The sequence below is a fragment of the Cenococcum geophilum genome (assembly GCF_001692895.1).
Source record: "Cenococcum geophilum 1.58 unplaced genomic scaffold K441scaffold_45, whole genome shotgun sequence".
Taxonomy (NCBI): Eukaryota; Fungi; Ascomycota; class Dothideomycetes; order Gloniales; family Gloniaceae; genus Cenococcum; species Cenococcum geophilum.
Window position 1 is genome coordinate 1,403,406 of NW_027137603.1, and position 20,937 is coordinate 1,424,342.

Genomic DNA, 20,937 nt, shown 5'->3' on the forward strand with positions numbered 1-20,937 from the left:
TTAGAGCCGAACGTCGCGCGTTACCCACCCTCTTAAAACGATATACCCCCCATAACTTTACCAATATACCTTTATACTTTATAGATAGGGCCTTATTTTATAGCTCTTTACTAAAGCTATAAAACGAGCCCCTATTTACATAATTTAGAGCTATATTGGTAGGACTGTAGGGGGTAGAGCCGAATATTGCGTATTACCTACCGTAATAAAACGATTTACCCCTTATAACTTTATCAATATACCTTTATATTTTATAAATAGGGCCTTCTTTTATAGCCCTTTACTAGGCCTATAAAACAAGCCCCTATTTATATAAATTAGAGCTATATTAGTAGGACTATTGGGGGTATTATAGGGTACTAGTTTTTGGGGCGGGGTAGCTAAAATTAGTCAGCGCAGAGCCTCAATTCAAAATTTCACAACTTTAGTAAAACAACCCCCACAGCTCCGCTAATATAGCTTTATATTTTGGAAATAAAGTTTTATTTTATAGCTTTAGAATAAAGCTATAACATTAGCTATTATTTATATAAATTAAAGCTATGTTGGTAAAGTTATGAGGGGTATATTATTTTAAAAGGGCAGGTAATACGCGACATTCGGCTTTACCCCCTACAGTCCTACTATAATAGCTCTAAATTATATAAATAGGGGCTCGTTTTATAGCTTTAGTAAAGAGCTATAAAATAAGGCCCTATCTATAAAGTATAAAGGTATATTGGTAAAGTTATGGGGGGTATATCGTTTTAAGAGGGTGGGTAACGCGCGACGTTCGGCTCTAAGCGAGTTACCGATATTTTGTCGATGACTGTACAGCTCTGTGCGAGATTTCAAATTCGCTACGCGCATCCAATCTCGCCTGATTGCCACCAACTGTACATAGTAATTGTAGCGAAGCCGTATGCTTGGCTGCAAGAACTTCAGCTGTTCGCGATCGGCCTTCCTCCGCAGTGTCGTGATCTTTGTCAAATATCGTAAGGTTTCCACCCGTACGATACTGCCAAATTTCATCGGCAATTGCAGGGACAGCGTTGTATTCGCGTTTTGGCAGAGGCATAGGCAAAAGAGGAAGCGTATGTCGAGGAAGCGTACGTCAGGCAAGTTCTGAGTTGCTTAAATTTTGATTCCCCTGGCCAACCTGGGCGATTCCCAGGGCAACCAAAAAGGTCCTTGCGTGTAGCCATAGCCGTTCGCTACAATTACTATGTACAGTTGGTGGCAATCAGGCGAGATTGGATGCGCGTAGCGAATTTGAAATCTCGCACAGAGCTGTACAGCGATGTTCACGACCAGCTTCACCCCCCCCTTTAGCGAGCGCTGCGAGATTTCAAATTCGCTACGCGCATCCAATCTCGCTTGATTGCCGCCAGCTGTACATAGTAATTGTAGCGAAGCCGTATGCTTGGCTGCAAGAACGTCGCGATCCCGCAGTGTCGTGATCTTCATCAGATATCATGAGGTTTCCACCCGTATGATATTGCTAATTTCATCGACCTCTCTGCAGGGCAACCAAAAAGGTCCTTGCGTGTGGCCACAGCCGTTCGCTACAGGTACTACGTACAGCTAGTGGCAATCAAGCGAGGTTGGATGCGCGTAGCGAATTTGAAATCTCGCAGCGCTCGCTAAAGGGGGGGGGTGAAGCTGGTCGTGAACATCGCTGTACACTAGGGTGTGGAGAAAAGCTAGACCGGCGGAGGAAGATAACGACCGAGGAAAAACGGAAATGGATGGGCACGACAGGTACCCAGGTGAGTACCATCTGTAACGGGACCCTCGTTTTGCTCGAAGATAGAAGCATGCAGATAAGGGAGATTTACTATAACGCCACTAGAGGGATTTCACAGGCTCAAACAACATTATACTTATATACACCTTATAGAATACAGCCGGAGAATTATAAAGAATAGTCATATGAAACTTGCTAGCAAACTAATAGCAAACGACGCGCTAGTTATGCCAGTATAAAACACCTAAAATGGCTCTAAAGCTCTATTACTAGTAGTATAATTATTATGAATAGCCCTTGAAGCCCTTCAAGCTTATATATACGAATGGTGCTTTTCGCGATCGGTTTTCTCACCGCACAGCCTCGCCTCCAAGTTTTAGACGGCCACCCGGGAGGCAGGGATACAAACTTTGGTACATCTGGTAGCCCTTCCTATGTGGGCTTGCATTATGACAAATCAATTGAGTCTCGAAGGAAAGCTTAGCCTCCGGTTTAATGGTGATACGTACAAATCTTCACTTGCCATTTTGCATGTGATCATACTTCCTCCAAGAGCCCCGCGGAAATTCAGGGAAAGAGACTGGGTTGCCGTCGGCTATTCTTTTTGAGTGGTCCAAGCTGACCCTCGGTATAATGCGGTAACCCGCTTCCAAGCGACGTCGCAGTCCATCCCTACTGACAACTGTTTACAGAACTTTAAAATTCCAATACTTCAATATTCAGCATTTCACTTTAGATTGCATACCTAAACATGGCTTCAATATCGAGAGCTCTACGACCACTAGCACGTGCTGCTGCTTCCACCTCTAGGACTTCGCGAACTGCAATTCCCAAAGCAGCCGCGCAGTAAATCTTCCTTCCACCAAACCGTTACATCTCCAAAACACTCCAATTCTAACGCTACTTTCCATACAGGATACGGTGTCTCTCTTCCACTCAGCCACGCCGGACGGTCGACATCACCGACTTACCTCCAACACCTATAACCCACCTCTCCGAAACCGAATCGTTAATGGCGGACCAAGTGTCCAAATTCTCACAAGAAGTGATTTTACCGAAAGTCCGCGACATGGACGAAGCGGAAAGCATGGACCCGGCAATCGTCGAGCAGTTATTTGAACAGGGACTTATGGGAATTGAGATTCCGGAGGAATACGGTGGTGCTGGCATGAACTTTACCGCAGCGATTGTTGCGATTGAGGAGCTAGCGAGGGTAGATCCGAGCGTGAGCGTTATGGCAGATGTCCACAATACGCTATGTAATACAGCAATTCTAAAGTATGCAAGCGAGCGGCTGAAGAAGGAATGGTTGCCGAAGTTGGCAACGAACACAGTTGGTGAGCCCTAGAGGTCATGGAATGAGGTTGTGGGTGGTAAGACTGACTTTGCTACAGGATCTTTCTGCCTTTCTGAGCCGGTTTCGGGATCAGACGCTTTTGCTCTTGCCACTAAAGCCACAAAGACGGATACAGGATACAGGATCAACGGGGGCAAGATGTGGATAACGAACAGCATGGAGGCTAACCTCTTCATCGTTTTTGCCAACCTTGACCCAAGCAGGGGCTACAAAGGCATCTCGGCCTTCTTGGTCGAGAAAGGAACGCCCGGCTTCTCGATTGCGAAAAAGGAGAAGAAACTCGGTATCAAGGCTAGCAGCACGTGCGTCCTCAACTTTGACGATGTCGAGATTCCTAAGGAGAACCTGCTGGGTGAGGAGGGTCAAGGGTATAAATACGCAATCAGTCTTCTAAACGAGGGACGGATTGGTATTGCAGCGCAGATGACTGGGTTGGCGCTAGGAGCATTTGAGAATGCTGCTGGGTAAGTTTCTACTATTTCAGACTTTATTTTACACGAAACGGAACGAGTGCTCTGCTTTGAGCTGTTGGAATTATTTGCTGATAGCGGATTAGCTACGTCTGGAACGACCGAAGGCAGTTCGGCAAGCTCGTCGGCGAATTCCAAGGCATGCAGCACCAGATGGCACAAGCCTGGACGGAACTCTGCTCCGCGCGCGCTCTCGTCTACAACGCCGCTCGTAAGAAGGAAGCCGGTGAGGACTTTGTCCAAGATGCTGCTATGGCTAAACTTCTCGCGTCTCAGGTAGCGGGTAAGATTTCCGGTCAGGCTGTTGAGTGGATGGGTGGCATGGGCTTCGTGAGAGAGGGATTGGCCGAGAAATACTTCAGGGACAGCAAGATCGGTGCAATCTATGAGGGTACGAGTAATATCCAGTTGACCACGATTGCGAAGTTGTTGCAGAAGACTTATACGAGGTGAGGTGAAGGGAGAGCGACAAGCTTTATTTGATAGACTGTACGGATTTTGGAAAATTCATTCATGGCTGAAGAAATGATTGATTATTGAGAAGAAAATGAAGTGCAACGAAGAGTAACTGGACGGGTAATAGAAGACATTTAGTCCTCAACACCACGGCATGTTTATATAACCTCGGCCTTGAATGCCAATCACAGTATATCTACCTCTGTCTAATACCCATAGCCAAGTGAAATCAAATTTACATGTGCAGTATCTATACCTGAAGAGCGTGTATATTCATGCTTGATTTTATTTTACCAGAACTGGCTAAAACACTACGATACAATTTCATTAAATAGTATACAGATAACTCTATAGCATTGAACAACCCCTGACCAAGCCATCACAAGCTAGCGTAACAGATTCGCACAAGTTCCCTGCATATATCTCGCTCTGGAAGTACTCACTCGCTTATCAAACTGCCAATTGCGACGCCCTGCCCATCATCATGGCTTCCCTGCACGGAAGCCTCAAGATACCAGCCGTTAGCGAATCTGCATGACTCTAGAATCACCTGCTTGCACAATGTTCCTCGGTTGCAAAATGCGTGGCGCTTTGAATCAGCGTACCAGTGGGCCTTTGCTCCTTCCAAGGCTGGCGTGAGGCGTCGTACTGCAGATCTCCATAAGACCAATGTGACACCATGCAGTGGCCCCAGTGGCTGCAGCTTTTCGTTGTGGAGAAAATTGCACCAGCAACTTTTCTCATCACAGCGGCCGCCCGGAGCACGACGGGTTCGTGGCAGCCGGATATTCCTGTCCACGCAGGCGGCGTGATCTTGTCGCGCTTTCATTGTTCCTTTTCTGCCCGACGCGTCGACGAGTACCACATCATGGTCGTGAGACCGCCCGCCCTACCCTCTTCCAAGCTTCCGAGTGCACACTAAGCCTGCATGAAGCTTGCAGTGCTCCACTCTCCGCTCAGCCTGGCTGTCCCGAAAAATTGGCGCGATAAAAAAAAAAGATCCGTTGCTCACCATATTTTTTCCTTGGCCTTGCTGTATTCCTTCATTTCCTACAATGACTGACTGACTGGTTATCAGCGTGTTTCACCAGTCGCCTTATTGTTATTCTGTCTGTTTACGTTAAACTTGAATGCTCTAACAGCTCGTTTGCTCTGCGCACTCCACGTTTTCCACAGACCGCCGAAACATGTCCTCGTGGCATGCCGATGCCCACACATTACTTTTTTCCCGAACCAATCTACTCGGGCTCCACAGCTAACACCCGGATTCTGACTCTACACCATAAACACTCATGGCTGCCCAAGACACAGCTTCTGTTTTCATGGCCACCATGGAGCAGCTCATCACCGCCGAGGCCACGCCAATGGACCGCTCTATAGCGAGCATGCCTAGCATGCCCAAAAGGAACAGCTTCATGAGCAGGAGCTTCACAATGGAGCATTCACATCCAGATATCGAGCTCTCTCTCCTACCGGCTTCACGCTCCTCCGTCATCTCCACCACCTCAGACGATGAAGCAACCCCACAGCTCACAAATTGGGCATACATCTCCCTCATCAAAAACCAGCGAAACTATTTCCGCGAAGGGCTCAAGCTCGAAAAGCTAACCAGCGGTGAGCAACGCGCTTCAGTTGCTGCTCTCCGCCGACTGGCCTTCCGCCTCGCTGTCAACATCACAGTTAAGGAAACCCGGATAGCGAAATCGGCCCGCCAACTTGCCCTATCGCGAAAGAAAGAGTATCTCTCCGGTAAAAGCGCGGAAGCTCGAATAGAACAGCTAACTCAGTCACTTGAGTACCACGAGAAGAGAAATCGCGAGATCCTGGAGAGCCTGGAACAAACAGCTATGCTGACGTTACAATGTGTGTATCCCCTTTCTTCCCAGCAATTCAACAGACTATCACTATTTCCTACACATATTTCGAATTTCTAGGAAACAAAACTAACCACTATCTTCTCATCCACGACAGACTCCACCGCGAGCCCAGCATCCCCTCGCTACTCTCTTCCCGCAACTGTACGACCCCTCTCCCCACCCCCTTCCCCACCAACAAAAATCTCAAGTTTGGCACTTCAGCGCCCTCGAACGCCTCGATCGCCGGCTTATACGCCATCATCATCCAAGACATGGGACAACCCCAATATAACTTCCAGGCCTACTCCCCCCAAGCGCCCCAGCACCGAAGTAATAGATATTCGCACGTCGAACGAACGGCTGATAAAGGCTAAGCGGGATTCCGACCATGCCCTACTGGTTTGTCGGAACAGGATTGAAGCTCTGCAGGCGGACTGCCTGCGCAGCAAAGAGTCGGCACGTGCATTGGAGGTACACCGGACGGGGCTGGAAGAGGATATTCGGGACTACAAATCACGCGTCTCGGCCCTCCAGACATCCAGGGCTGCTGTGGAACAAACTCTGCGGGCAACGCAACTCAAACTTGAGAATTCTACAAGGTCGGAGGCGGAGCTCCGCGTAGAACTGGAGCTCAAGGGCCGGGAGATTGAGCAGCTGGAGGAAATCAGCAGATTGAGTCAAGACAATGTAGATGTGCTGAAGGAGTCAAAGATAATGCTTGAGGAGGAAGTTCGGAATCGCAATTCCCAGATCGAGCGGCTGGAGATATCGATGACGGCCTTGGACGGTGAGGTTAAGGATCTGCTGGATAAACAGGACGTTGCTGAAAACTATGAGGCCGAGTTACAGGCCAAGTTGACGGCAAATGAGAGCCAACGCGGGGCAATGATACAGCAACTCGAGAACAGCATGGCAAATGTTGTAGCTTTGGAGAAATCGGTAATGTCCTTCGAGGAGCAGATTCAGGAGTACAATGCCCGGATGAATTCACTCGAGGAGTCGGCATTCGGGCTTGGTAATGAGCTACGGAGTACCCAGGAGCTCAAAGTGCAGGCCGAACAAGAATTGGTGGCAGTACAGTTGTCGGTATCGGAACTGGAGTCAAGCCTGCGATCTGCTACAGAGACAAATGCGAACTTGCAAGCAGATATAGAGGACGTCCGCAGAAGCAAAGCTGAGCTCGAGCTCGATTTGGAATCCACGCAGGAAAAGGCTACCGTCGAAGCTGAAGCTAAGGAGTCGTTGCAGCGTGAGTTCAACTCTCTTCAGGTCCTGATGTCCGGTCTGGAGGACGAGTTACGGACTGCCCATGAGAGAATATACACCTTCGAGCAGCCAGACCCGGAGATCGAGAGAGAACTGGAGGATTTGAGAACATCCAAGGCATCCCTGGAACAACAATTGGAGGCACTCCAGCAGTCGTCTTCAGGCCTGCAAGATGATCTTCAAATCACTCTAGAAAAACTGAGCTTGATGGAAGCCTCCACGATGGAGCTTCAGTTTAAACTACAAGACTCCGAATCCTCAAAGCTCGAGCTTCAGTCCAAACTCCAGAGCTCCGAGGCCTCCATGGCTGATCTTCTGTCAATGTTGCGAGACTCCGAAACTTCTACAGGTGATCTCCAAACCAAGCTTCAAGAGTATGAAGCTTCCACAGCCGAGCTTCTGGCCAAGCTCCAAAACTCCGATACCTCCGCTGCCGAGCTTCAATCTAAGCTACAAGAGTATGAGGCATCTACTGTCGAGCTCCAATCCAAGCTTCAAGGCTCCGAAACTTCCACACTAGAGCTCCAATCCAAGCTCCAGGACTCCGAATCCTCTACAGTTGACCTAATATCCAAGCTTCAAAATTCCGAAGCCTCAACGGTTGAGCTTCAGTCTAGGCTCCAAGAGTGTGAGGCATCCACGCTTGAACTTCAATCCAAACTCCAGGAATCCGAAGCATCTACCCTTGAGCTTCGATCTAAGCTTCAGGCCTCCGAAGTCTCGAAGGCTGAGCTCCAAAATGAAGTTCAGAGCGCACAACAGGCTAAATCCAAGGTTGAAGAGCAACTCCGGAATGCCCTCGAATCCAAAGCGTCCCTCGAAAGCGGTCTGCACAGTGCAAATTCCCGCCTCAATGTTGCCGAAACAGCAGAGCTCGACCTTCAAGCCAAGCTCTCCGTCGCCGATGTTGAGATCCAGGAATTACGTCGGACAAATGCCAATCTTGAGGATTCCGAACGACATATGACTGCAACATTGAATGTCGCGGAGAACGAACTTGAGGTTTTAAAACGCGCCAATGAAGAGCTGGAGGCTTTTCTCAACCAGGCTGAGCAGGAGATGGCGGCTGCTGAGGCTTCTACCTCTGAGTGTGAAAGACGGCTTGACTTGTTCCTCGATGAATCCAATGCCAAAATGTCTGCTGCGCAGCAATCGAAAATCAAGTACAAGCGCCGACTCATCACCAGTGGGAAAGAGCTAGCAACTCTTAAAACCGAAAACAGCAGCTTACAATCTCAAATCGAACAGAAGGATCACGATATCAAGAATTTGAAGAGCATTGAGAGTCAACTACAGGCTGAGCTGAGCTCTAAGAACACAACTATCGAAGAACTGCAGACGAGGAAGAGCGATTTCAGTGCTAGTATGAGTGAGATTGAAGAAGAGCTCCGCATGCTACGCGAAACAAAGAAGACATTCGAGACAGTTGTTCAGACTCTTCAAGAGAAGGCAACTAATCTGAATGTGCCAGCTGAGGTGGAGCAGCCTGCTGAAATTGCTGAAACGGCTGAATCGTCAGAAAAAGAGGATTTCGATGGCTTCATACCGTCGCCAATGGTGCAACGGATCCTGCGTAGTCGCGCGGATACATTAACCGGCGAGCCAAGGTCGTCGAGGTCACGGCCAATGAGCCAATGCACGTCTGTGACAAACGGTGATGATTGGAATAGTTGGGCACTAGAGATTGAACGGGTCAGAATGCTGAGGGATGAGACAGCCATGCAGCTGAAGGGAATGGAGAAGGTCAAGTCGGCATTGAAAAAGACTTTGAAGGCTAGCGAGGCAGAGCTGGAGCGGCTAGAGAAGAAGTCGAGACCGTGAGTCATCCTAAGCTCCTGCATCATGAGGTATTAAATTGAGACTAACCGTTATCCAGAAACAGTAAAGCCCCCTCCGATAAGAAGGGAAAATCTCCCTTCTCCCCCTCACCAGATAGGCCCGCAACGAGCGACGGCTGCCGAACACTAAACTCGGTTGTCGCCGTTGATCCGGACACAAGAACCTGGACTAGTCCAAAGAGCAACCCAGGGTCTGACAGCGGCACCAAAACTCCACAGAGGCCAAGCACAGCGAATCGGCTTGGCATGATGGGCAGCTTCAAGAGGAGCCCTTCAACTCTCAAACTCGAGGCTAGCACGCTCACTCACGAGCGGAGGAGTTGGAGCACAATGTTAAAACACGCGTTTACTCCAAGTAGGAAGTTGCAGGTTGAACGATGATGGTATGTGATATGAATGGACGCAATATGACATTTCTTGTACAATGGGTGGGTGGTTACTTTGTCGCAGGAAGGCCAGCCATCGGATTCTACGACAAGGCGTTTATGGGAATAGGAGGACCGCGCATAGCGATGATGCGCGAAATACAATCGGTTTTAAGACGTGCACTCCCTTGGTATAGAGGGCAATTCCCTGAATGAAGAATGGACGGAAAGAGACGGAAAGGACTAAAGAGAGGCAGTCACCTCGTGTTTGCATGCCAAGGCCTTATTGTAGTCAACTGTAGAAATTCTATCTCAATATCAACTATGTGTATTTGGAAAAGTCGGACTGCAGCATCACGTCCCCCTACAGAAAACACATGCGCTAGCATACTACCATGCATATTAAATTTATATCCACTGTACAATGAGGCTTACTTTTCATTCCGAACGACGCCTAGGTATCCTGAAGTAGTGTCGATCGGTAGTCCGTGCACCGATGAGTAAGTAAAGAATGAGGACTCTGTCTATTCAAACTATGAAGAAAAGAAGCTATTTATACATGAGGTAGGTGTCTGGAATAGGAAAGGGAGGGGGGGTATGTAACTGAAACGGGGGTAGTAGTACAACCGGAATAGGAACAAGGATAGGGTAATAGGCTAAATCTAACCTGAATTGACAAGTAGTTATACTTTAAGCGTCATTAGATGTTCCCCACAAGCTACTAATGCTCATAAAAGCACTCACGGTATAGGCACCTTCTCCGCCAGCCCATACTGAGCTTTATCAGAGCTCCATTCTGCTTCAGTGCCAGTCCTCTCTTCGCTGTCCGGATCCGGCCTACCTCCATGTTTCTGTAACCGCACGTCCATCTCAGCACTAGCATATCCCACAATTGCCTTTAGCTTGTCGAACGCGCTAGGAAACACGGGCAACGCCGCTATATCTCCCTTGCCACCAAACCTCGCAGTCGGATTCCACGGCATAATGTTAATCGCCAGCGCCAAGCACCAGCTCACTGTGCAGAACCACTCAAGCTCGCAGCACCGTTAGATTACGCTCAAGACTGGTCGGCGTACCCAATGCTGCGTTGTGGACTGTTTCTGATTCCCTCACTCACTCCCAATGATTGCCTAGAGATTTTTCTGTGTCGCTAGGTGAAGCTTTAGTCTCCAATAACATACTCTCTTTCAAGCTCCACTTCGTGATTGCTGTTGCTGATTTGCTTGGAACAGATACTAGAACCACAAAATCAAGCCACATTCAAGACCCTAACTTGGATGCAGGCATAGCACTTTTAAGTCCAGGGTACTCGTGGCACCCACTAGTAAGCAGCGCTTACTAGTGGTCCCGGGCTCAATGCAACAACCGAGCTCAATGCAACTTTTATATTTGTATGGCGTCTCATACAAAATCGACCTTTTTCCAAGTTGAATAACTTAACAATACTACATAGAAATTATATAAGAATTTAAAGGCTTATATATAATCCTTTAAAAATCAATAATATAACTTATTTAAAGCTAATATTTATTGTATTTATTGTATTTCTATACTTTTTATTATTATATTTTATTTAAGGCCAGTAAATACTAAAACTTCTATAAAATAGAAAATTAATATTAAAATTAAGTTTCTTTATACTTATTTAGGTATAAAAAAAAGAAGTATATATATTTAATAATTTATTATAGCGTTGTTGTTGAGTTATTCAACTTGGAAAAAGGTTGATTTTGTATGAGACGCCATACAAATATAAAAGTTGCATTGAGCTCGGTTGTTGCATTGAGCCCAGGACCACTAGTAAGCGCTGCTTACTAGTGGGTGCCACGAGTATCCCTTAACCCGCTGACTCTGGTTCACCGTTATCGATAAGGATCAGCCAATTAGAGGCTCTTGTTTGATAAGAACTGCAGCGACGTGAGGTTATTCAAATCCATGATTTCTATGTATATATATATTTGTAAGCTAGTCCTTAGAGTTAAGCTTTGCCAGGTGTTTCTCCCAACAGGGCCCTGTCGTGCAGAACGGAATCCTACACACAGAACAGCCCCATCGTTAGTGCACGGTGCAGCTTGGCATTGCACCTTAAGGGATAGCATCAATAATTGTAACTAAGCTTTAGAAAACGCTGCTGCCCTTACGTCAACATGTCCTAGGCTGCGATCATGATCACCAAGCCAGTATCGCCGATAACACTTGAAGACACCGAAGACACTTCCAGTACCCTTGTGGAAAGGTGTTAAAAGTCCCACAGGGTCACGTGTTAAGAAGTCCGAATACTTAAGGGGGAATTAGGTTAAGATATTTAGGAAAAATTCTATTAACTACCTAACTATCACTCTATCTCCGCTACCTGTTGTGGAACGGAAGGATTAAGAAATGAGAACTCTCCCCTATTAAGAGTGGCTCTTAAGCCTCTCTATATACACCCCCTGTCAATTCCGGTAGTCACAGACTAAAACTCCCCTTGGCATAATCCGACACGGTTAGTCAGCATCGCCGCTATACTTAGGCGCCAAGCACCCTTGCCTTACCCGCTGGCTTACCTCAGCGAGCTCAGACGTGATTTTTTAGCTAGCGTCGGAATAACCTACGCCGTCTTCCGAATTGCAAAATCACGTCTGAGAGGCTTTGGCGAGTTTTGTTAAAAGCATAAGCAAAAATCTTAGTTTTAGCAATTTTGTACGGGGATTTCCTCTACAACGTAATAAAATAAAGTCTTCAAAAGTTCATAGATATATCTTAGGTGGCTACTTTATATACTAACAGCTTTAGAATTATAATGTCCCCTCCTGAATCTGAGATTAATTTCGTTAAAGTTAAAATTCCCGTTGTTAAAAGCATAAGCACCTTTACGTACCCTTATATACGGGCCCACGTAAGGTATAAAAAGCCTAAAATCTCATAATCTATAGAGCTAGATCTCCTAAGTAATTTGATATAATTTTTACCTTAAAATACGTTATGGGGAGATTAATTAATTTTGTTGGGGTTTATAAGTTTTCCTTACAAAAAAAGCTTATGCTTCCATACAAATCTCGCCAAAGTCCCTCAGACCTTACCTCAGCGAGCTCAGACGTGATTTTTTTAGCTAGCGTCGGAATAACCTACGCCGTCTTCCGAATTGCAAAATCACGTCTGAGAGGGTTTGGCGAGTTTTGTTAAAAACGTAAGCAAAATCCGCAAAACGGATATTGCGGATATCTAATTTATTTATTCACATAACGCGTTATTATTAAACCCCATAGTCACATTTTTTTTAAGACTTAGGGCTTCTAAATGGTATTAATTTTATTATACGGCTATTGCTTGGTCCTGACATTAATTTCGTTAAAGTTAAAAAACGCGTTGTTAAAAGCGTAAGCATATATTATATCTTATTGAATAGTCTACTAATATAGATAAAACTATANAGATATATAGATATCTACTACTTAAAGCTATTNCAACACCTAGNAGGTGCTATAGTTNGGTCCTTCCTTAAAAATATCCTCCCTTNGCCCGGAGTGTCTCTGCTACTACTAGGGGGCAGAGCCTCGTGCAGAGCCTCGTGCAGAGCCTTAGTAGAGCTTCGTGTAGAGCTTAATGCAGGGCTTCGTGTAGAGCTTCGTGCAGAACCTTAGCAGAGCTTCGTGCAGAGCTTCGTGTGGGGCTTCGTGCAGAGGCTTCGTGCAGAGCTTCGTGCAGAGCTTCGTGCAGAGCTTCGTGCAAAGCCTCGTGCAGAGCTTCGTGCAAAGCTTCGTGCAGAGCTTCGTGCAGAGCTTCGTGCAGAGCTTCGTGCAGAGCTTCGTGCAGAGCTTCGTGCAGAGCTTCGTGCAGAGCTTCGTGCAGAGCCACGTTGCAGGCGTACAGACGTGTAACTGTGCAGACGTGCAGACGTTCGTACGGGCGATTAATTGCAGAGACGTTTGTAGAGACGATTGTATGGGCGCTCGTACGGGCGTTCGTACGGGCAATTGTAGAACCTTCCTAGTATATTAGCGCTGCGTGTTAGTAGAGCTTTGGAGCTCTATATAGGGCTTCGAACAGAGCCTCGAGCAGAGCCTCGGGCAGAGCTTCGAGCAGAGCTTCGAGCAGAGCTTCGAGCAGAGCTTCGAGCAGAGCCCCGAGCAGAGCTTCGAGCAGAGCTTCGTGCGGAGCCTCGTGCGGAGCTTCGTGCAGAGCTTTTGCAGAGCTCCGTGCAGGTCTCCCCCTGAGCTTCGTTCCGCAGAGCTCTCGCAAAGCTCTACGCAGAGGGCTGGCGGCGTGGGCGTAAGCGTTCAGCGTTGGTGTTTACTGCGCGGCTCGGCGGTGCAGAGGNAGAATTAGGGCCTCTACGGCGACGNNTTCCTCTTAACGTCGCGCGCGTATAAGGAGCTGAAGATCTCATAGCTTTATAGAGTAGGCTTTTCTCTATAATTTGGTGTAATTTTTATGTCGACAGGTATTGTGGGAGGGTAGATCAATTTTGTCAAAGTTGATGAGGTCTTCTCATATAAACGATGTTTAGGTTTTCTACAAATCTCGCCAAAGTCCCTCAGACTAAGAAAACGATTGCCGTCCTAAATCAGCTTAGCGGACGGTGCGGATATTCCTATATCCGCACAATCGATTTCTTAGTCTGAGCTTCTGAGGTAACCTCAGACCAAGAAATCGATCAAATATCCGAAGGAGTTTAGCGCGCCAGCGCAATCGATTTCTTAGTATGAGTCCACTGAGGTAACCCGCTGGCCCTGCTTAGGCTGCTTAGTCACATTCCTACTCCTCTACCTTAGCAACTAATTATGCCTTAAAAATGCTACGTCCTTATAATGCGAATTGTTAACTCTATATAATAATCTTAAAGGGCCATATTTGGGGTCCCTGGGGTTCCTAAAACTAGGCCCTCCTTAAAATAGAGCATTTGCCCGTCCTAAGCTGCATCTATATTATAATATAGCGTCCCTAAAGGTTTTAGTTAAAGAGGAGGCACCTTATTCCTCTTATTATAAGATCTCCTCCCGACTATATCCGTTTACTCTATTTTACCTACCTACCGCTTAATTTTTATCCTATCCCCTCTTCTCTTACCTACTATTCCTTAGCTTTTCCGCCTATCTGTTCTTCTAAGCTTATCTTTATATTCTTTCTTCCCTTCCTTTTTATACTAACTTTTACTTGCCTTATATATTCTCTATAAAATACTATAAAAAAAACCCCTTACTAGTTCTTTACTATAGTAAGAGTAAAGTGTAACGATCGCCTACCGAGCCAAACGAACGCAACTGGCCAAAAAGGTATAGTGTCGAACCGAATGGTTTAACTGGCTCGGTAACTAATATATATACGTTCGTCCCTGTCATTACCTAACATAAAGGGTTTTAAGCAAAGTAGGGAGGGTATAGACGGCACTAAAGTTTGAAAGTATCTCTAGCTAAAGATAGAGAGAGTTTACTAGAGGAAGGTAGAGCTATAGAACTAGCAAATTATAATTAACGTACTATAGCGGCCGGAATCTATCCCGCCCTAACTCTCTAACTCTTTACTAAATAGATATGCTAAAGAATATCTTAGTGCTACCTTATATAATATAAAGTCGCTAAAAGATTTTGTTAAGAATATAGTATACGGTATTAATAGCGTTAAGGATAATCCAAAAGCAGCCTTAACTACCGTTAGCTAGTACTAGAAAGATTTTACGGCTAGCTAGCGCCATAACCACCCTATAATACCCACGAACATAATATACTTAATTATAAATATACGTCCTATCTATATCCCTCCTATTTTCTTTTTATTAGAGGATTTAATCTTATTTGGTTTATTAAAGGCCCGCTAGCCAATAAGCTAAAATTACCTTTATATAAAAGGCCTTAAAGGTTTATAACTAAGAACCACTTTATTTATTTAGAAAGGAGGTTATAGACAGCAGATTAGCTTATATATAAACGGCTAGTAACAAAAGTAAATAATTAGGTAGATCTTATAGCTATTATCTATTCTTCTATATAAGTTAGTAAATATATTAAGTCTAGCTGTTAAGCGAGTTCTAGCTAGGGTTTATACTATAAAGTAAAAACCCCTCCCTACCCTTCCTCCTTTCCCCCCCTAGGGATATATATATATAACGTAGTAAAAAATAGACTAACTTAATCCTAATATAGAATATAACGTTTATAATATTTCGCAACAAGTATAAAAACGCGGAGTTTGCTATTTAAGTTATTTAAAATATTAAGAATATAACTATAATACTAGATAAGAGGTAAGCGCTAGGTTACTAAGCCTATTAAACTAAGCGGCGGTTTCTAATTCTTAAGTTAGTAGGCTAGAGCACTCTCTATATAAAGGCTTAGTACTAATACCTCTTATTTACAACTTAATATAACGGCACTAGAGCGCGTTACCTGCCATATTCTGCCCAAGTTCTGCTATATTCTGCCACCTGTTATACTATCTTATATTATCGCGTACTATCTAGTACTGTTTTCTACTATTAGCTCGCCTACTACTAGCGCCTTAGCGGCTCGCGCTACTTATTTATTTACACTAGCCCTAGCGACCCCCTTTCCTTCTCCTTAGCTTAGTATCTTTATTAGATAGCAATCTACAAGCTTTGGTTTAGAGGCATTTATACAAGCTATTATATTATACTAAGCTCTCCCTATATTGCCTAGGAAGGCCTTAATAATATCCTACCCTAAAAGAAATTTTGTCTATAATAACGTGTTAACATACTATACTTAAACACTAAAATAACTCTATACTACCTGGGAAGGCCTTAATAATATCCTACTTTATAAGCCAGATAGGACTAGACCTCTACCCCTAGAATTAAAACTAAAGCGTATAATACTAACAAACCCTAAAAAGCTAATAATGGCACCTAAAGCTAGCTTATTTAAGAGAGCTGCCTCTACCTAAGAGGAACCTAAGATCCAATTAAGATTAGAAATTAAAGATAATAATAACATTATAAACGTACGCGAGTAGATTCGCGTTTTTGTAGCTAGCTAGAAAGCTAATTATCTTAAGGTAAGGAATATATAAGAGACCTTATAAAAGATCCTAGATAGCCTTATAGCCTTATAAAATAGCCTAGCTTCCCCTTTTTAAAGCCCTAGTTAACCTATTTACTCTACTAAATATAATATACTAGAAAGTATAGATATAATAATAAAGTAATTAAAGTTTATTAAACTTCCTAACCCCTAACCACTATTTAACAGGATAGACCTTACTTTTAAAAATTAGAGGATTTAAGTATAAGAAAAGCTCCGTGTTAACTATAACTATTTCCTTTCTAAAAAAGCTAAAATACTCTACCTCTTTAGTTAAACTACTAGGGACGCCTAATGGCACCTTTAAGCTAAGTTTAAGGACAATTCCCTATTTAATTTATATCTATTAATAAAATAATACGGCATCTAGTAGCTATTTATATTAACCTAAACAAAGTACGGAACGCCTAGTATAACTATAATCGCCTAATAATAAAACCGAACTAACCCTTTACTAAATTTTAGACTTAATTTCTATACCTTATAGGAGAAGGCTAGGTTTCCCTTAAAAACTACTAATTAGACCTATACAATAAGCTAATAATCTAGCTATAAGAGAAGATTACTATAACCTTAAATACCCTTTTAACGTATAATAGACTCGTAACTTATTACCTATTATTAGACTTAGAACTAAAGTAAATTAACACCCGCCCTAATCGGCAGAAGTAACCTTAGAATAATTAAAACTTATTAGTTACACCTATAGGAGCTAGAGTAGGAAGATAAGCTATAACTACTCTTATACTAAAAGCGGTTATATCTACGTACTGGCAAGCCTCGCCCGACTAGCTATATACTATACCCCTAACTAGTACTTATTATAATACCCTAATTAACCCTACCTTAGCTATATGCTATAACTATAATAAGGAGGGTTACTTTACCTTATCTTACCTAAAGCTAAAGGAGATAGAGAAAGGAGAAACATTTAATAAGTTAGGAAAAAAAGAACCCTAGGGAAAGACTCCCCCCTAAGGTACCTTATTGATCTTAAAGAGATTAATTTTAGTTAGTTAATAGGTAGAAAGTATTTTATAGTTCTATATATAGTATCTTAAAATAGATATAGAGTTAATATAACTACACTAATTAATACTAGAGCAAATGGCTTCGCCTTTATAAATACTACTTATATAAATAATGTTGCTAAGTTTCTAAATATAGAAGCTACCCGACTAGAGAAGCCTATCTAGGTAAAAGGCTATAACGGCTAAGTCGGTTAGCCGGTTACCTATATCTTAAAGTTATATATCGCTTTTAATAGACGACGCTAATATAGTATCCCTTTTTATATCCTAGACCTAGGGTCCTATAATATAATCCTTAAATAAAAATATATGTTTTATTTTAATATTTAGCTAAACATATAATAAAGACAGTTTATTTAGCCGGAGGATAGACTAAAGTTGCCCTCTTTTATTAGGGAAATCCAAACTAACCGTAAAATACTAGCCGTAAGGGCTATGTTACGGACGCTTTAAGTACAATATTATGACTACTTAGAAAAGAGTCGGAAGAAGCTAGTTAGTTAATCTAGGCACGATCTAGAATAGAGCCGGTAGAGCTATGTGATGAGGAATGATAACTAAGGTCACGTAGGGTAATCTATATAATCTATATAATCTATATAATCCGCAATAGAGCAAATAGAGTATACGTACATTACGTATAAGAAGGATTTCTTAGGAGTATAGTTATATATTTAAAGGACCACAGTCCCTACCTAGATAGTTCCTTCCTTATAGTAATTCTTAGAATATAATTAGAGTTAATCTATTAGGTAACCACTCCACTAGTTATTATTACATTATTAACTTTAACTTGCTTTACCTATATACCTAGCCTATTAACGAGCCTATCGTAGTTCTTGCTATAAGGTTCCGTTATATAATTACTACCTAGTTATAGTAATAAGTGCAGAAAGTTAAATAATATACCACTAAAAGCAGCCACTACGACGCTATTAATGGCGGCAACTACTTTAAGGTTAGGAGAAGACACTAGTATAGCGGATACTAACTTTTAGCAACCTATAACGGTCGGATAACTATAAGAGATAGTTAACTAGTTAATAGCTAACAATGCAGTAATAGAAGAAAGGGTTAATAGGATAGGAGCGGTAAGGATTAAGTTACTATTAATTAAGAGGTATTTAGGAGAAAGATTAAAGCTTAAGGGATTCCTTACGTAAATATACTTTAAGGTTACGTAAGAAGGAGCTAAGCTACCTACACCTATAGATTGAATAGCCTATGCAGGACTGTTCCTATTAGGAAGAGCACTTAAGTGGTTTAAGCCTTACCTTACGGAGATACAGGTAAATGGAATGATAACTACTAACTAAGAAGTGCGGTTTATGTTCTTAAGCTAGGAAGGCTTTATAGAGCGACTTACGTAAATATTTAGAGACATAGAAGAAACTACTATGGTAGAAAGGAAACTCTAAAGTATTACGCAATAAACCTTAGCAATTAAGTATATAATATAGTTCCAGATATTAGTAATATAAGTAGAGTAGAATAATAAGGCGCTTATAGTATAGTATAAGTAAGGACTTAAGGCTAAAGTCTAGGACGTAATTATCCTAATAGAAGATGCGGACACCCTATAGGAGTTAATAGATTAAGCGATTAAGATTAATAATTAGATCTACTAAAGGGAACAGGCTAAGAGAGGTTAGGATAGAGTTCTATAGTTATATAAGGCGCAGACTACGTATTAACTAAAGCTAAGTTAGAAACTATAGTATAGCGCAGAGCTAATAGACCTAAGTGGTACTAAAGAAGCCTATAAAAGATAGAGTAAAAAACTATAAAAACCTAGAGGTTAAGGATCTAGTAATTATAGGACTAAGGAACAGAGGCTAAACTAGGGATCTTAGCAGCAGAAGACGTTTAGGCGGACTCTATAGCAAAGTTAATAGTTTAAAGATAGAGCTTATATAAATTGCGGAAAATAGGGTTATTTTATAAGGGATTGTAAAGATAGTTAAAGTTACTATATAATAAAGGGAACCTAACCAGTAGAAGACATATACGTATAAAGGGATAATAGTATACTACGAGGAACAAAGAAATATTTAATTAAAAGTTTTATGTTCTGTTATAATAACGCATACTAAATTTATAAAGACGCTAAGTATAGCGTAAGCTATTAGCTATAGGAGCTAAAATCTATAGAGTATAGAGGAACTAATAAACTAGTTTGCAGATCGGATATTAAGGATAATAACTTTAATATAGGCGAAACATTTAATAATGATAAGGCGATAAAGGTAGCTTATTAGGAGTATATAAACCTTAGAGATATTATAATAGAGGTAGAGGATAATTCTACTACAGAATAGGGAATATTAGTAGGGATTAAGACCCTATTAGATATAATATCTATCGCTTTATAAGACGCAAGAGAAGTAGGATAGTAAACTACTTTGGCACTTAATAAAGGCAAGAAGCTAAAGGCTTAAGATTTTTAAGACAAGATAAAAGATAACTAAGATTCTTAAGACGAAATAAGGTAGACCTAAGGACCTATAATAGATAGTAACCAATAGAGTAGGGCAGTAGCTTAGTTTAAAGACATACGAATAAGTTTAGGACAGAGTTTCCCGCAGGTATAAGACTCTTAAGATAAGATAAGAACACTAAGTAAGCCTAGTTAGACTAAGGTAGGAGTAAAGCTTAAGTTAGAAGCAAGCTTAGGATTAAGAATCCTATAAAACCAAAAATTTGGAGTATAAATAAAGACACCTATAAATAAGAAGTAAGGAGCTTCCTTATAGATTAGAGAATCTATAGTATAAATAGTAACTAAACTGGGAGATAGATATATAGACCTAGAAGACTTACTAGGGGAATATAGTGTTCGGTTTAAAGATCGGAAAGTTAATATTAAGATTAAGATTAAGAAGTAAGAAGGCTTTAAGCATCTATCTATAAGACGCAAATTAAAAGAAACTATAGAAGAATTTAGGCAAAGAATTATCGCATAGTAAGAGCAGAAACTAGACAAGAGATCTAGTATATTAGGACGTATAAAGGATAGAGTACCTATACAAAGAATTACTAATAGGCCTAGAGCAGGCACACTAAAAGCTAAGTGGCTTACTAAACTAGAAAATAAAGAGGATTTAGGGATTTTAACTAGGTTTAAAGAATAACATATAAAGGGCTGTTATAATGTAGTAATAAGAAGATACTTCCTTACGGACAAGCTATATATACTCTAGTAGCTATACCAAAGGTGGTATAGGCAAAGGCACAATAATAAGTAGGAAGATTTCTATATATAGCTTAATAAAAAAGTTATCTAAGACCACCCGATTACGGAAAAAGCGATAAGTTATATTAAGGGAGCCTTAATTATAATATTAAAGGATCTAGAGGAACGTTTAGAGGACTAGAGAAGTAAGAGATATATCTTAATACCTACGAATAAAGTTATAACATTTAGATTAACACGAGAAAGGTTTAAACTTAAGGAAGAAGACGAGCTAAGAGTTAACCTAAAGCATTAAGCACACTATATACTATTATGGATTACATATGTAGATAATACGTACAATATATACAAAGCACCAAA

At 42.3% G+C, this 20,937-nt stretch overlaps 2 protein-coding genes across 2 annotated transcripts; both read left to right on the plus strand.

Moving 5' to 3' along the window:
- The first annotated feature begins 2,324 nt into the window (after window positions 1-2,324).
- K441DRAFT_665774 (acyl-CoA dehydrogenase NM domain-like protein) lies at window positions 2,325-4,254 on the plus strand. Its single transcript, XM_067649545.1, has 3 exons — window positions 2,325-3,063; window positions 3,121-3,547; window positions 3,640-4,254. The coding sequence occupies exons 1-3, from the start codon at window positions 2,739-2,741 to the stop codon at window positions 4,004-4,006; spliced, it is 1,119 nt and encodes a 372-aa protein (XP_067500272.1). The 5' UTR covers window positions 2,325-2,738; the 3' UTR covers window positions 4,007-4,254.
- A 1,188-nt stretch (window positions 4,255-5,442) lies between these two features.
- On the plus strand, window positions 5,443-8,952 carry K441DRAFT_578077 (uncharacterized protein; the record flags this gene model as incomplete). Its single annotated transcript, XM_067644279.1, has 3 exons — window positions 5,443-5,872; window positions 5,999-7,286; window positions 7,749-8,952. 3 exons carry the CDS (start codon window positions 5,443-5,445, stop codon window positions 8,950-8,952), a joined length of 2,922 nt encoding a protein of 973 aa, XP_067500273.1.
- Window positions 8,953-20,937: the final 11,985 nt, after the last annotated feature.